Source organism: Alnus glutinosa, chromosome 12, assembly GCF_958979055.1.
Source record: "Alnus glutinosa chromosome 12, dhAlnGlut1.1, whole genome shotgun sequence".
NCBI classification, from domain to species: Eukaryota; Viridiplantae; Streptophyta; class Magnoliopsida; order Fagales; family Betulaceae; genus Alnus; species Alnus glutinosa.
The window spans coordinates 1,723,088-1,738,335 of record NC_084897.1 but is presented as its reverse complement, the minus strand read 5'-3'; the positions used below and the strand labels follow the sequence as shown (position 1 = coordinate 1,738,335).

Sequence of the window (15,248 nt, the reverse complement as noted above, 5' to 3'; positions counted from 1 at the left end):
TATATGAGATTATCTTTATTTTAAGTCATTTCTCATACTTCATGCAATCTTTCTTTATATGCCATTAATTTTCATTATTGCAGGAGAAATAGGTGTCTTGATTACTATAATACTTTATTGGCACCTTATTCTCATGCTTTTAACAGTTGGACATGATTGCATTTATCGGTCTTTTCCTTAACATGAATAACCATGTGAACACTTTATAGATTCTCTCATATTCTTGAACATACATGGTTAGAAGTTACTTTACTAATCATTTCTCCTTATGTATACCTCAAGATAAAATTCTATATTTAGTTAGAAGAGAGAATTCAAAAAAAAAAAAAAAAATGAAATAGACCAATAATGACTCAAAAATCTCAATCTTTAGGGACTTAGGCTAAGTTATAATATCCTTCATTCCTATAATGGGATTAAAAATACTTTAGAAATTATAAAAAGTTTATCTTTAAAGCTTTTTTCATTAGGGTGCTGGCCAAGTTTTGTTTGAACTAACATGAGATTTTATGAACACATAATTTAGATGATTAGATCACTCCCACCGTTCATACTTAATAATCTCATATGGCATACTTAATTTCGTGGGAGTAGGTGGTTTGTCCACACAGAGCGCCAAGTTTCTAACACCCCAAGGGAAAAAAAACATATTAATCATTTTTCAGTCAGAAAAAAATATTACCTTAAAGTATTGGAATATAAAACTACCAAAAGTAGAGTAATATGAATAGTTGCAATAACTAAGAAAATAAAATAAATACTTTAATGCTATGAAGTAACTTTATTTTAAATTAGCCAATGCCAATTTAAATAGTAAATAGTAAATTTCAACCTACCTGTGGGCAAATGTTGCATCACGCATGAAATTTACCCTTTATTAATAAGACTAATAGATTTAAACATTAATAAATAAAATTCTCCGTACCTGTGGGCCTAAGAGAAACTTTACTTTTAATGCTAAATTTATTATCTTATTCTAATTAAATCATAAAAATAAAAACGTCCATGTGAGGACAAGCAATTAAATTTATAAATTAATTACAACATGATGTTAATTTTTCTATATGAAGTTCAAATGTGTACGACCTTTATGTAATTATTATAAAATTAGGATGCTGTGGCTCTTCCAAAATCATAATAATTATGCTGCAATTCATGAACATCTAATAAATTATTTACGATGTTCATACGTGTAATCCTGATGTAATTATCAATAAAAAAATGGGATGTTGTGGCTTTTCCAATATTATTATGATAATTACGTGTGTGTAATCTTGATGCAATTATCATTCAAAATTGGGATGCTTTGGCTTTCCCAAAATTATCATAATAATTGCAACTTCATTAACATCTAACAACTTTATAGATGCCAACAAATGGTCCCAAGAATATAACAAACCAATACTTTAATGGGGTAAACATCATTTTCCAAGGTGCAACCAGGTGAGTTCCTAGGAAAGTGAAGGGGGTCACTTGGATACACTTAAATCCTAAGATTTTCCTAACCAGAACTTTTCTAAACATTGCATTATTGGCATTACTGTAAACACACCAGCATATATGGTATTGTTAATTATTCTTAGGTTTAGGCATCAAGCAATTTATATATAAATAATATAAATTAAACAATCAAATATATTCTCAAGATTGTATATTAAAGAAACAATAATTTTAATATAGATCAATGCAAATTATAAAATCGCAATATGATGACATAATAAAATACATGGCCCAATGGTTTAGTAGGTGGCCTTAAGCCTTTTACATTTGGTCAACCCAAGTTTTAGACCCCAAATGAGCCAACTTTTTATTTATTTATTTTTAAATTCTTGATGGGCTACTGAAATGGGTTGCTATATTGGATTAGTCCAACCGGGTCAACCCACTTAATCGGGTCGGGCCAAACATTCAAAGTAAAAAAAATCTGATCGGGCTTCTAGGTTTCTGTATAGGGCTAGCCCAAACCGGGTTAACCCACTTAAATGGGCCTTTTTTTTTAACATCTGAATTGAGTTGGGTCAAAATTACCTTGTTCCTCTTCTCTTCCCTCATTTCCACAAATGGGTTCTCAACTCTCACTGTCTTCCTCAAGAACCCTGGAAATCGTCTTCAACTCCAACAACTGGAACCCCCGCGAGAGAACCCACACAGGCCACGAGAAGTACTTGTACTGGGATAGCAGAATCGACTGCCCCAGAAAGCACTGCGACTCCTGCGAGGGTCTGGGTCACCAGGAGTCCAGCCTCAGGTGTGCCCTTGAGGAAGCCATGTTTCTCCAGAGGTATATATAACAGTGTTTGGGTTCGTGGGCTTGTCCTTGTTTTGCGTTTTGACGCTGGGTTTGGAGTTTATGGTCTGTTTGAATATTGTTGACAAAAATGTAGGAAAAGCTTGCAGAGATATAAGAAAGAAGATGAGAGAATTAAAAGGGTTCTCTTTAACTTTCTTTTTCTTTTTTCTTTCTCTTTGTCGGGCAGAGCGAGTATTATTGGGATGTCGGAAAACAGAAAACGACGTAGTTTTAAACTACAGCATCTATGCTGTAGTGTAAAGCCGGATCCCTTTAAAACATCTTAATCCAAGCCGACTGTCATTTTCTTTTCTTCACACACTTCTGATTCCTTTCACTCTAGCAGCACCGCTCTCCACCGTCGCTCGTGACTCTCCTCTCCAGCGTAGCTCGTCCGAAAGGTAATCCCTTAATATCTAGATGTCCAAACTAACTCAAACGTACACAAAGACATATTCCCAGTAATCCCTTTCTGGCCTCGGTTTCCCTTGTTCGTTGTCTTCGATCTCCATCCAATTTAGATTCTTCAGTGCATGCCAACCGCTTCTACACACACAAAATTTTCTTCTAAAAAAAAAAAAAAGGTGGTGCAATGGCCTCTCGCCACCATGGCCAGCAAATCTGTTTGATTTTTTATTTTATTAAAATATTTTTCAACTTTTTAATTTTTACAAAAAGTAATTATGTTTTTTTTTTACTTTTTTTTTTTAAATTTTTTTATATATAATAAAGAGTGAATTTTTCACCTCGCCTTTGTGCTTGACAGTTACCTAATTACTTTTTAATGCAGGGATACTGCAAAATAGCGTCCATTGATGAAAACAAATCTGGTTAGCCACTCACTCAAGTATGAAGTACCTGCCCAGCACATATCTATTATCTAGGGCAAGTTCTTCTTTTAAGTTGTTTTGTTGTTAATGATCATAGAAATAGATTGGCGTTGAAGGCGGAGCAGGAGTTTTGCATATTCAAAGGGAATCCAGGATGTCAAAAATTCATATTATTTTCCCTTTTTATTTATTTATTTTTTATTTTTATTATCAAATGTTTTTTTTGATATTGTTGATACTTTCCGAATATGTCAAAAATATGCTATATATTTATAGGCTAGGTCAGGGATTCTCAAATACAGTAAACACCGTATTGATCCTTACATCAAGGAAGCAATATTATTAATTGATTTTAAAATCAATTAAACGATTCCATTATAGTAGTTTAAATTAATAGAAATTACCATAACCGTAATACCGTATATTATATTTATGAATTAAAATATAATAAATACCGTATATGTGGTATATAGGCTATATATGAAAATAATATCTTACAGTTGAGTCACTTACCAAATTCACATAATATACCAACATTTCTTTTTTCATTTTCTTAGACTATTAGTTGCATGATTTCTTTAAGACTCTAACTCTTGAATTTTTAAAATTTAAGGACAAAACCAAAAGGGAAAAAAAGATTTCTTTAATGAAACAATTTAAGAAAATTTCCTTTGATGCCGTGGTGAAACACAATAAATTTAAGCTAGCATGTGGGAGATTTTTTTGGGATTTTTGTCTACTTATTCAAAAAAGAAAGTATATAAATTCTTGGAATATTATGCAATAATGCCTTTTGTGATTCTGATTTAATTGGTAGCCAAGATTTTGTGAATTATGACCAAGTTTTAAGGGGTCAAAACAAAATATTTCTCACATGTTTTTTCATAAAGAAGATTCATGAATTTATTCTAACATATCAACAAGAGAAAAGCTTGAAATTCCAACACTTCTTTTTAGAATTTGATTTGAACCTGATATGTCTTATGATATTGTGTCACATTTTAAAAAATAATAGATCTCATGGGATTGAGACACATCATGTTGAAACCAAATTCTAGAAAAAAGTGTTTGAATGTTTAACATTCTTTAATTGAAATTTAGATATTGGATTTAAAAAATTAAAAATATTCAACAATATATGAAAATCGGTTATCGATAACCGGTTTAAAATAACCAGATAACCGGCGGTGGGTAAAAACTGCAACCGGTAGACCGGTGACAGTTACGATTATTAAAATAGGAATAATCGAGAACTCCGATTACAGTTACGGTTATAAGCAAATAACCGTAACTGGTTAGACACCCTTCACATCTAGAACACTCTTGGCCAGCTGTGAAACGGATTTCCATATCGTCTCCTTTTCCTTAAAGGAAGTATAGGCCTTTGAGCGTTTCCGCGGCCGCGAATCAATTATTTCTGAGTAATTTTCTAATCTTTCATCAATGGCTTTGATTTTTCTGATTTCGTTCTTAATCTTAGAGTTCAATTTTTGGGGCATATGATGCATGGATTAGTTAGGGCTTTGTTAAACGAATTTCTTTGGCATTGTGTGCGGTTCATTATGTTTCTTTTGATGGAAATTTTTCCTGTGATGGATTGTCTAAGAAAATACATATATTTGTGCGAGCTGGTTTGATTTTGTTGCATGTTGTGCAATTATCAGTGGATTTCTAGGATTTTTCGTTTCTCATGCATGCATGTGTTAATACAAGGGCTGTTAAGAACTTGTGTTCCTATTACATATATTGGCAAGAACTCTATTTATTGAATCCTTCATCTGATAAACATTCAATGTCTTATGGATTGGAAACTTTTGTTATACATAATTAAGCATAACAGCTTCTGAGACAGACTGATTCTTGAATGAAATAAATCTTCTTGGCAAATATATTTTAAGATCTATAAACTGCATGAAATACTGGAACCATACTGGTAACTGAGCCTTTATCTTGAATTGATGACAAAAATTTATATGCTTGTTATGTTGCTTAGGCAGTTGTCTATTATATTATCTATGCCCTTCTAATTTGGTTTTGTATGTTTCTTTTGTAAAATTAAGAAACTGAATGAGTGCTTTCATTTTGTATGCTTTAATGTTGTATGTTTCTTTTGTATAAATAAATTACTGCTTTCATTTACTCTGGTAATGTTATAAAGAAAATTCTGCTGGCAAGAAATGGAACATTGCCATTAATTCTCTAGACACACGTTCAAGCGAAGTAGATTTTTGAGATTTTTGAGATGTATGAGATGTTGAAGTGGTTGATCTTTCAATTTTGATTTCATGATAGCTGGAAGTGGTTATTTTAAAACCAATAAAAAATAGTATATATTTAAAGTAGAGAATATTTAGAAAGTTTGGTATTTAAAGCTTTTGAAAAGTAGATAGCTAAAATAACAAAAGTGAATTTTCTAACTAAAATTTACTTAAACTTTGACTAGTTCACTAGGAATGCTCTCAAACCCTACCCATTAAGTGGCATTAACAAACCTGATTCCTACTAATCAGATTTGTAACTCTCTCTCTCTCTCTCTCTCTCTCAACTTAGGGGTTTCACCGGAAATGGCGTTCTTGCTTAACAAAACTGGCATCGTTTCTAATTTCTGATATCATATTTCCCATGTATGCACACTATCTCTCTTCTCTACGCAATTGTCCTGGCTTCGACGTCATTTTATTCCGATTTGTGCTCTGCTCTGCTCTGATAAAGCAGAAAACGGAGGACGCATTCTTTCTCACACGTCGTGCGTACCATATTGAACCCAGGCCTCGCAAGAAAGCCGTGAGTCTCTCTCTTCTATAATTTAAATAATTTGATTCAGGCGAACTCGAGTCGAGTGCTCAAACTTGAGATAGATCAAAATGATCGAGTTCGATCATGAATTTTACATTGACGAGTCGATCTTGAACACAAGTTTTAGGCTCGTGTTGAGCTCGAGCTTGATGCTAATTTAAACGAGTCGAGCTCGCACAACTGATACTCGCTCAGGATCGGCTTGATTACTCTCCTGTTCACGATGAACTCTCCACTTCTAGCTTTTTTATCAAATTTTTTTAACAAAAACTCACAAAAGATACCATTTAACAATAAGTTACAGTTATTTAACTCTTGATAATAATGCTTTCAAAAGTAGAAGTTAATTTTTTTTTTTTTAATGATGGTTCTCTTTCATACTTTTTGGTTCAAGGGATGATTTTACCAATAAAATAGAATATTTAGTTAAAGTGAAAAAATATTTTGAGAGTTTGATATTTAATGATTTTGAAAAGTACGTGGCTAGTTAAATCAATTAAAGTATACTTTTAGAGTTAAATTTAAAGAATTTTTGAAGAATTCAATGTGAACACTCTAATAAAGAATCCTAAGATAGTTTATTAAGGAAAATAAATTGTTTTTATTAAGCAGATGGCATTTAGAGGAGGAGGGCGAGGGCGAAGGCGTGGATTTGGAGGTGGTTCTGGTTGTGGATTTGCCAAAGAGGAGCCATTTGAGTTTTTTCCTGAAATCGAACTTCCTAAGGTCCCAACTATGACTAAGGAGCAAGAGGCCCTAGTAATTGAGCAAAGAAGGCTAGAAAACTTTTGGAAAACTTCTCCCTATTTTCTTGAGGAATCCATTTCCAAAGAGAGTATATTTTCTGACAGTTTTCACAAAAAGAGCCAAGGTGTAGATATAGAGAGATATTCTGACCGCAAAAGGCCAAACAACAGAATAGTCCGCGATTCACTTGGCCAATATTTAGTGCTCAGTAGATTTCCTAAGGAACTCGTTGAGGATTCGAAAGGGAAACAACCAAGCAGAAAAAGAGCTCGATGGAATTTAGACTCGGAGCTGCAGAAGTTAGATGTTTTTGAGAAGCTTGAACAAATGGCCGAGGGCGAAGGGGAGGATACAAAGGACAAGAAAGGAGGCGAAGATGGGGATGAAGATGAAGACGAGGAAGAAGGCGTTAAAGAAGAATCTAGTGATACTGATGGTGATTACAAGCAGAACATAGATTTCGATGACGATGAAGATGACTATATTGATGGCAATGGGGATGGTGGTGATGATGAAGGTTTTTATTAATTTGGTTCTCTAAATGTATGTTGCAATTATTATTACAGTTATTATTGCTCAGAAACCTACTGAAATACAAAGAACGTACTTTGATCGAAACCAACCATACTATACTAATGATCGTCTTCTCTTAAGATAAGAGAAAATACTCTTATTCTTATACTACTTCTACTAGCCAACTCAGATAACTAGCTACTAATCACGAGAATTATATATATATATATATATACTTCTACTAGCTACTTAGATAAATACTGCTACTCGAATTAATCAAGAGAATTATCTAGATATTGAACACTTATCCAGATCGATATAGATGCAATATTAAGTAATTCTCGTTACGGCGAAAAAATGATGTGACAAGATTCTTTCAAAATCTTGGAAAATAAGTAATTCTATTTACTCCTGGATTTGAGAAATTGCAGGATACTGGAAATCCCTATCCAGATTAATGAGCTCGATGTAACAGTACTGTTGTTTCAACCATTTACTTTTATTTGTTTGACACAAAGACTTTGGAATTTCTATTTCCAATTTATATGCTGTAGTTTTAAGGGGAGAGATGTGAAGATCAGGGCATGATGCAGGAACCAATATGCAGGGTTTGTTTGAATTTGTAATTTTAAAAAGTATAATTTAAAAATAACGACTTTAAAAATGTATTAAAGCGTTTGATAAAATTACACTTTAGCATTTAAAATTGTGTGTTTTCAAAAAAACATCATCTTGCATGCGATTTGAAAATATAATTTTTTAACGTTTTCAAATCACAATTTTTGAAAAACGCAATTTCAAACGGTCTATTTTTTGAGATTTGTTTTAAAATCACACTTATTTTTTACGAAATTGTAATTCCAAACGCACATGAAAAAAAAAAAATACAACTCCAAATGTGTGTGTGTGTGTGTGTGTGTGTGTGTAATCATAACCAGACATGCAACCAAAATATAAAAGCAGTAAAACAATTAATAGAGATATTTTGATAACGAAGTAGAAACTCTTTGCAACAAAGAGAAAAACCACTATGGACAGCAAAATCCAGGAAATCTACTATTCAGAAGAAATAGCTAGTTACAAGACATTCGTACTAACAAATCACATTGCAGTAGTCGTAGCTTGAATTCTAACACGTACATATACGTGAACGCCTCTCAATCAGACCTCATGTCTGAAGAGTTCTTTAATGGACTCCTTTAGTTTAGAGCTTATCCCTAAGCTAGACTTCAACCATTGATCAAATTACACACAATAAAACTCTAAGAGAGTTAGCACATCTAACAATATCTGCCTAAATACCCTCTCTTAGCATAGTGAAATTCAATACCGAATTCCTTACAATACACAGCCTCCAAGCCTTTTTAATTAGGCTCAAGAAATCGGATTTCCATAGGCGGCGTCTGGACAGGATATTGGGCGTCCAGACGGTAAGCAACATTCTTTATAAGTTTGCTGAAGTGCGTCCGGACCGGACAGCTTGCCCTTGCGTCCGAACGGTTGCCAATTGCTTCTTCTTCTATTCTGTGACTTTAGTTGGCCTGGGGATATCCCCAATCACATAGAGCTAAAGCTTGTAGCCTTTAAGAAAATTCCTCATAGATTGAGACCAAACAGTGTAATTGGTGCCATCTAAAGTAACATGAATATAAGCAAGAACCTCGTTTTGTGCCATCTGGAGAGGTCAAAAGCAGAAACAAACCAGAAAAATGAACGAAAAAATAAGAAGAAAACACCTGGTATGCGATCAACGGTCAATGGGGCTGACGTGGCACATTAGGTGATTGGCACGTGAGATGCACGCGCGAAGAGTGGCGGCGCGTGGGCGGGTGAACTAGTGGGCAGAAACTTCTATCGGCGCGTGGAGGCGCGTTCGCCGTTGGATGGGGACGATCTTGGTGTCCCTGAGCAGCTAGGAGGCTGAGCTATTGATCTGGGCAGCAACTTGAGTGATCGAACAGCTAGATTGGCGGCGAAACGGCAGAAGCGACTAGCGGCGGCAGAATCTTCAGGCAGCGCGTGTGGGAGAGTGAAGGCTCTGATTTGGCTGTTCTTGACGGCTCTGGCACGGTTGTCCTCCAAGGTTTCGATTGGTATATGAACTAGCTCGAAACAAGGACTGTGAGAAGGAGAACTGAGGAAGACATAGCGATGAGATATGACGGAAGCAACGACGGAACAGGAAAAAATTTGGGAAGAGGCCGAAAGAAAGAAAACAAAAATAAAAAAATAGAGGTGATTCAGAACCTATGCTCTAATACCATGTTGAGAAAAAAGTTGTATATTGAATCACATGTAAGCTGTACATGAGGGGCCTATATATATAGGCTAGTAATGAAAGAAATACACATAACAATAGCCCATGTGGGACAAAATATATATATATATATATATATATATATATACATAATCTAACAACGAAAATTTAATGCCCGAAGCGTAATTCATAATTGAGACTTGAAATGTCATTTAATCCAATACTTGCAGCACTGCGTATAGTGAGTTGCTAATAATAAAGCTCTTGTTCCAAATTATTTGTTGTCTAGCTTGTGGTTGTGACTGCACTTGTAAAGAGCTCATTTTCTCCCTTTTCCCTCCGCCCCTTTTCCGTTTGTTAATGCTTTTTAGAGTTTTATTATTATTATTTTTTTGTTTGAAAAAATGTTTATTTTTGCTCTTTGTATTTTAGATTCTGTAATTTATTTATTTATTTATTTTTATTTTTTATTTTTGTCTTTATATACGTGCTATTTGTTTGTATTTATTCTTACCCATCTAAATATTAAAAAAAAAAAAAAAAAAAAAAAAAGCGGATGAACATTTTCATTGTGGACAAAGTTTTACTCAATTCATTAAATTGTTATTTGTCTTTAAAACATGCTATATTCATATGGATGTAAGAAATTCATTCTCCAAAAATAATTTTTAGTTTAATGGACTGATTCACCCGACTCAGTGTGGTAGAATTTTTTTGTCATTTCAGTATTACCGTTTGATAGATCTTTAATTATTATTATTTTTCTATTCAAATGGGGAAAAGGTTATAAGGAACCGTTTGATCTTTTATTGAATGTCTAAAGTTATAATATTGTTCGAAAAAAATACCTCCGTCAAATAAAATAAAAAAAGTAAATAATTTTTTATACTATAGAGGGGTTAAATGTAGTAATCCTTTGGTAAACAAACTAATAATTTGGTAGTCCTAAGCTTTAATTTTTTATTTTTTGTTTTTGAGAAAAAAATAGAATAATATTCGGCTTTCGTGGAACTTTCGTGCTTTTAGAGGTTTTCAAATTCCATTTGGAAAGTCTTATTAGCCAAAAATATTAAATGAAAAAAAAAAAAAACAAACTTGCTTTTCATGAGAAAACCACGTTTTGAAGCAACGTGTAGCGCAACCTCATCAACGTGTCAAGATGATATTTATGGTTCGTTTGGATTTGTAATTTTAAAATGTTTGATTTAAAAATAGCGATTTTAAAATGTATAGTTTGAAAAAATGAATTTTAAAACCGCAGTTAAGCATTTGATAAAATCGCAGTTTGGCCTTTAATTAATGTAATGGGATAAAATTCCCACAATTTAAGATGAAACATAGATAAAATGTTTAAAATGCAAAATTTCATTTTGATAGGGAGATATAGCATTAGGGCTATATTCGAGCCGAGCCGAGTTGAGCTTGGAGCTGTCGGACTCGGCTCGAATACATTATTAGGGAGCTCGGATTCGACTCGAGCTCGAGCCGAGTTTAGAATCTATGTTTGAATTCGCTTGTCAAGAACCTAGTCAAGTTTGAACTTGGCTCGAACTCGGCTAGGTTCACGAGCCGAGACTCCAATCGAGCTCGGGCGGCACGAGCTTGATTGGAGTTTTGTAAATTTTTACCTTAAAAAAAAAAAAGAAAAAAAAAAAAGAGACTTCTGTTGCTGCAACACCCAACCAGCACAAAACCACCGTACAAATCTGTGACCGCGTGGGACGGCCACCTTGACATGCTCCGTGGCTGGAGACCACCCAGCAGTGGTCGTGCCACCAAAGCCAATACCGAAGACCTATCAACAACTTCTCTCAGATTCATGCTCACCCTGTCGATTCACCGCACGCCAACACTTCCCTAGATCGAAGATAGCGGCCCACTACCACCATGCGGCGCGGTGGCCATAGACGCGCCAACATTACCACCCACAGTGCAGACTGCCGAGTGCTCTCCCTCTCCCTCTCTCTCTCTTTGCATTTCCTTTCTTCTCTTGTTTTTCTTCTTTACGTTTTTTTTTTGGTCCTTGTCTAGTTGTCTTTTGTTTGACAGAACGAGGGGGGAGAAGAAATAATTCAGCCTGTGGCTGTGGCATTATCTTATTCTAATTTCTAGATGGCATTATTTTATTCCAATTTCTAGATGTTTCTACAAGATGAAAGACAAAATAATTTATAAAATCTGATTCCAGATTTTTCCAAATAAATTAAAAACTGAGATAAATTATGAATTAAATGAAAAATTTAGAACCAAAAAAAAAAAAGAAGCTATGTAGGTTAGATGGTTTCTTTTGTAATATTCTAATTTAGTAATTTAGACACTATATTTTTGTAAAAATATTGCCGAAAAGCAATTGATATATATTTTTTTGATATAAAATAATAATAAAATAGTTTAGTTTATTGGGCATATATTTCTTCAATTATTGGGCTAAATCTATTAACTAATAACTAGTAACATATTAAGTAATAAGTTAAAACTATAAACTATAGTATATGTCTTACATGACTACGTAAGTGACTAATACTATTATATTATATATAACTATTAACTATAGTATATGTATAATGTGAAAAAGTAGTAAGTCTATTATACTATATATAACTAATTAACTATAGTATAAGTATAGTATATAATTATATAAATTTTTTTTTTTTGACATGTCTATACAAGATGGGGGAGAGAAATTCGAACTAGTGACCTCCGCTTCATGACTCATGGTCCCCAACCGATTGAGTTACCCCTTGAGGACATAATTATATAGTTATATACTAACTATTCAATATAGTTATTTAGCATAATATACTAACTATTAAATATTTTAGTTAACAACTTAACAGTATGTCATAATATTATATATCATAGTTATAAGTTATAACTATAGTTAATATACACTAACACATTAATTATTAGCATATAATTATATTTTAAATATGTTATAACTAGTAATATCATAATATATATTTAGTTAACACTTAACTATAGTTAATATTTACTATTTAGTATGTTAATACTTATACACTATATGATTATAATTATACAATCTTATATTTATATATGATTGGGTATATATACATATATGTGTGTGTGTGTGTGTGTTATATTTATAAAACCTATTTTTATACATATATATTAATAAATATGTCTATATATGATTATACACGAGCGAGCTAACAACTCGAGCCGAACGAATCGAGTCGAACTTATACAAGCCGAGCTCGCGAGCTTTATCCGAGTTGAACCGAATTTATACGAATATGTCTCGTTTAATATTCGAACATATTATTGTGTTCATGAACGACTCATTTATTATTCGAACCGAGACTGAATCGAGTTTAACCGAATCGAATCGAGTCGAGTTCACGAGCAGCTGGGCTCATCTAACACCCCTATATAACATGCAATTGGGGGAAGTCAAGATGTCAATATAAAATATGTTAGAGTTACATATACTTGGGAAGTATATGTGGGAAAGTTTTCAAAAGGGATTACATGTAATTCAGTAATTGGAGAAATTTTAAATCAGGTATTAATATAACAAAATATAGTGATATAACATGTTGGGGTTATATGTACTTGGAAAAGAATCCAAGTGAGATATAATGTATTTATTTATATGCTGGGACACTTGATCCAGGAGATAACTCCCTAAATATTTAAATAAAGTCTTAATATAAGATATTAGAATATGTAAGTCTTAGCTCAATACTAATATAGTGTGCAAAGTTAAAAACCCTTATACTCCGTTTGTTTGAGCGTAAAATATTTTCTGTATTTTTTGATATTTGGTGCAATCGAAAATGATGATCAACGAAAATCATTTTCACTTTGACTGTAAAAGCCTTTTTAATTTTTGAAAAATGATTTATAGTTTTAAAAATCGAAATCGATTTCTAAATTTAAAAATTCTTCATTCTTGCAGGAATGTTTGTGGGAATCCGCCACCACTGGGCATTGAAGTTTGTTGGTAGCCCGAGTCTATTGCCGAAGGTTCCTGAATTTTGGTATTTGATCGTTGAATTTCGGTAAAACAGATTGGAATCTGACCGATGCCGAGTCTGCTGGAAACCAGAAACGTCCGGCGACCAGATTCAACATAAATTGGTCGAAATTCGGCCAGTTTGGCTGGAATCTTCGGCGAAATTTGGGTTGGACGGATTCCGGCAAAACTGACAGGAATCTGGCCAATACGATTGGAATCCGGCCGTATAGGGCCAGATTTCGGCGAAACTGTCCAGAATCTATCCATTGCCACTGGATTCTGGCCTTCATCGCTGGAATCCAGCAACAGTAACTGGAATCCTGTAAAAGTGGCTGAAATCTTGTCGGCCAGTGACAAAATCTTGTCACCGGTGATTTTTTTGTACGAGCCAAACGTCGAAAAATATTTTCAGGAAAATTATTTTTTCTGAAAAATGATTTCGTTGAAAATATTTTATAACGAAAAACATTTTACGTCAAAACAAACGGAGCATTAATGTTTAATTTTTGATGTGATAGAGTTATTTTAATCATTTTTTACATCTCTTCTATTGGGACACAATAAGAATTTATATTCTCAAATTATATCAAAAGGATTCTTAGTTATTATAGAAAATTTATTTTTCTCTATGTTTAAATCTTCTATAGAAGGGGGAGAGTTTGATATTACAATTTACAAATCATTCATTAAATATTTAAATTAAATATTTGTTTTCTCCTATTTACAAATATTATATCATCATATCAGAAGCCAACGTGAATCCCCAGTCAAATTTCCCTTTGTTTTTCCTCCTAAGTTTACTATTAAGCTTAGTTTATTAAGATAACATCACATTCACTACTTTACACCTAAGTTTATTTCCCTTATTTCTAACTAACCTGCTACCTTAACTAAACTAGTTATAGTCACGGTCATCTCACATCAAGGTACTGCATAAGAAAGAATTGCAAAATCCATAATCGAATAATTAAATTAACTAATCCCATCATTACAAAAACTTAAATATTATTTTGGCTTCACTATTTTTCACGAGTAATGCTACATATCATCCTTTTATTATTTTTTTTGTCCTCCCAAAATTGATGTGGCTCTTAAATTCACCATTGGATCAAAATCCAATAATGATCTATCATAAATTCAATGGTGATTTTAAGAGCCACATCAATTTTGGAGGGATAAAAGGAGGACAAAGGGATGATATGTAGCATTACTCATTTTTTACGGTTCCCAATGTTAGGTGTTACACTTTTAGCCACATCACACATGGGTGGTTTGGTAACCTTCCAAAGACCTATTTAAGGGTGGCTGAACCATCACTTTTAACCATTGGGGTGATTTGATTACTTTCAAATATCGGTTGGTCGTGGTCCAACTACCATTTTCACAATATGAATGATTTGGCCACCCTAAAATCTTAGATCAATAGTGACCTAACCACCCAAATTGTAGAAGGAAGTTGTTGAGAGAGAAAGAGAGAGAGATACACGCTTTTGGTGGTAGTAGTGGTAGACGGGTAGTAGCGATGATGGTGGAGTTACGGTAATCATGGTGGAGATCGGGGTTGGAAAGTGATTTTTTTATAAAAAAAAAAAAAAAGATTTAAACAACTATTGATGATTTAGTTAATTTTAGCCACGAGTAATGCTACACATCATCTTCTTATCTTCTTTTTGTCCTCCCAAAATTGATGTGGCTCTTAAAAACACTATTGGATCAAAATCGAAGAGTGATATATCGAAAATTCAATAGTAATTTTAAAAGCCACATCAATTTTGAGGGGACAAAATGAAGATAAGGGGATGATGTGTATCATTACTCTTTTAGCCACTCATTTAA

At 33.3% G+C, this 15,248-nt stretch overlaps 1 protein-coding gene across 1 annotated transcript; it reads left to right on the top strand.

Annotated features, from left to right (window-relative positions):
• The first annotated feature begins 6,528 nt into the window (after window positions 1-6,528).
• Window positions 6,529-7,191, top strand: LOC133851483 (uncharacterized). Its single transcript, XM_062287920.1, has one exon. The coding sequence runs from the start codon at window positions 6,529-6,531 to the stop codon at window positions 7,189-7,191; it is 663 nt and encodes a 220-aa protein (XP_062143904.1).
• Window positions 7,192-15,248: the final 8,057 nt, after the last annotated feature.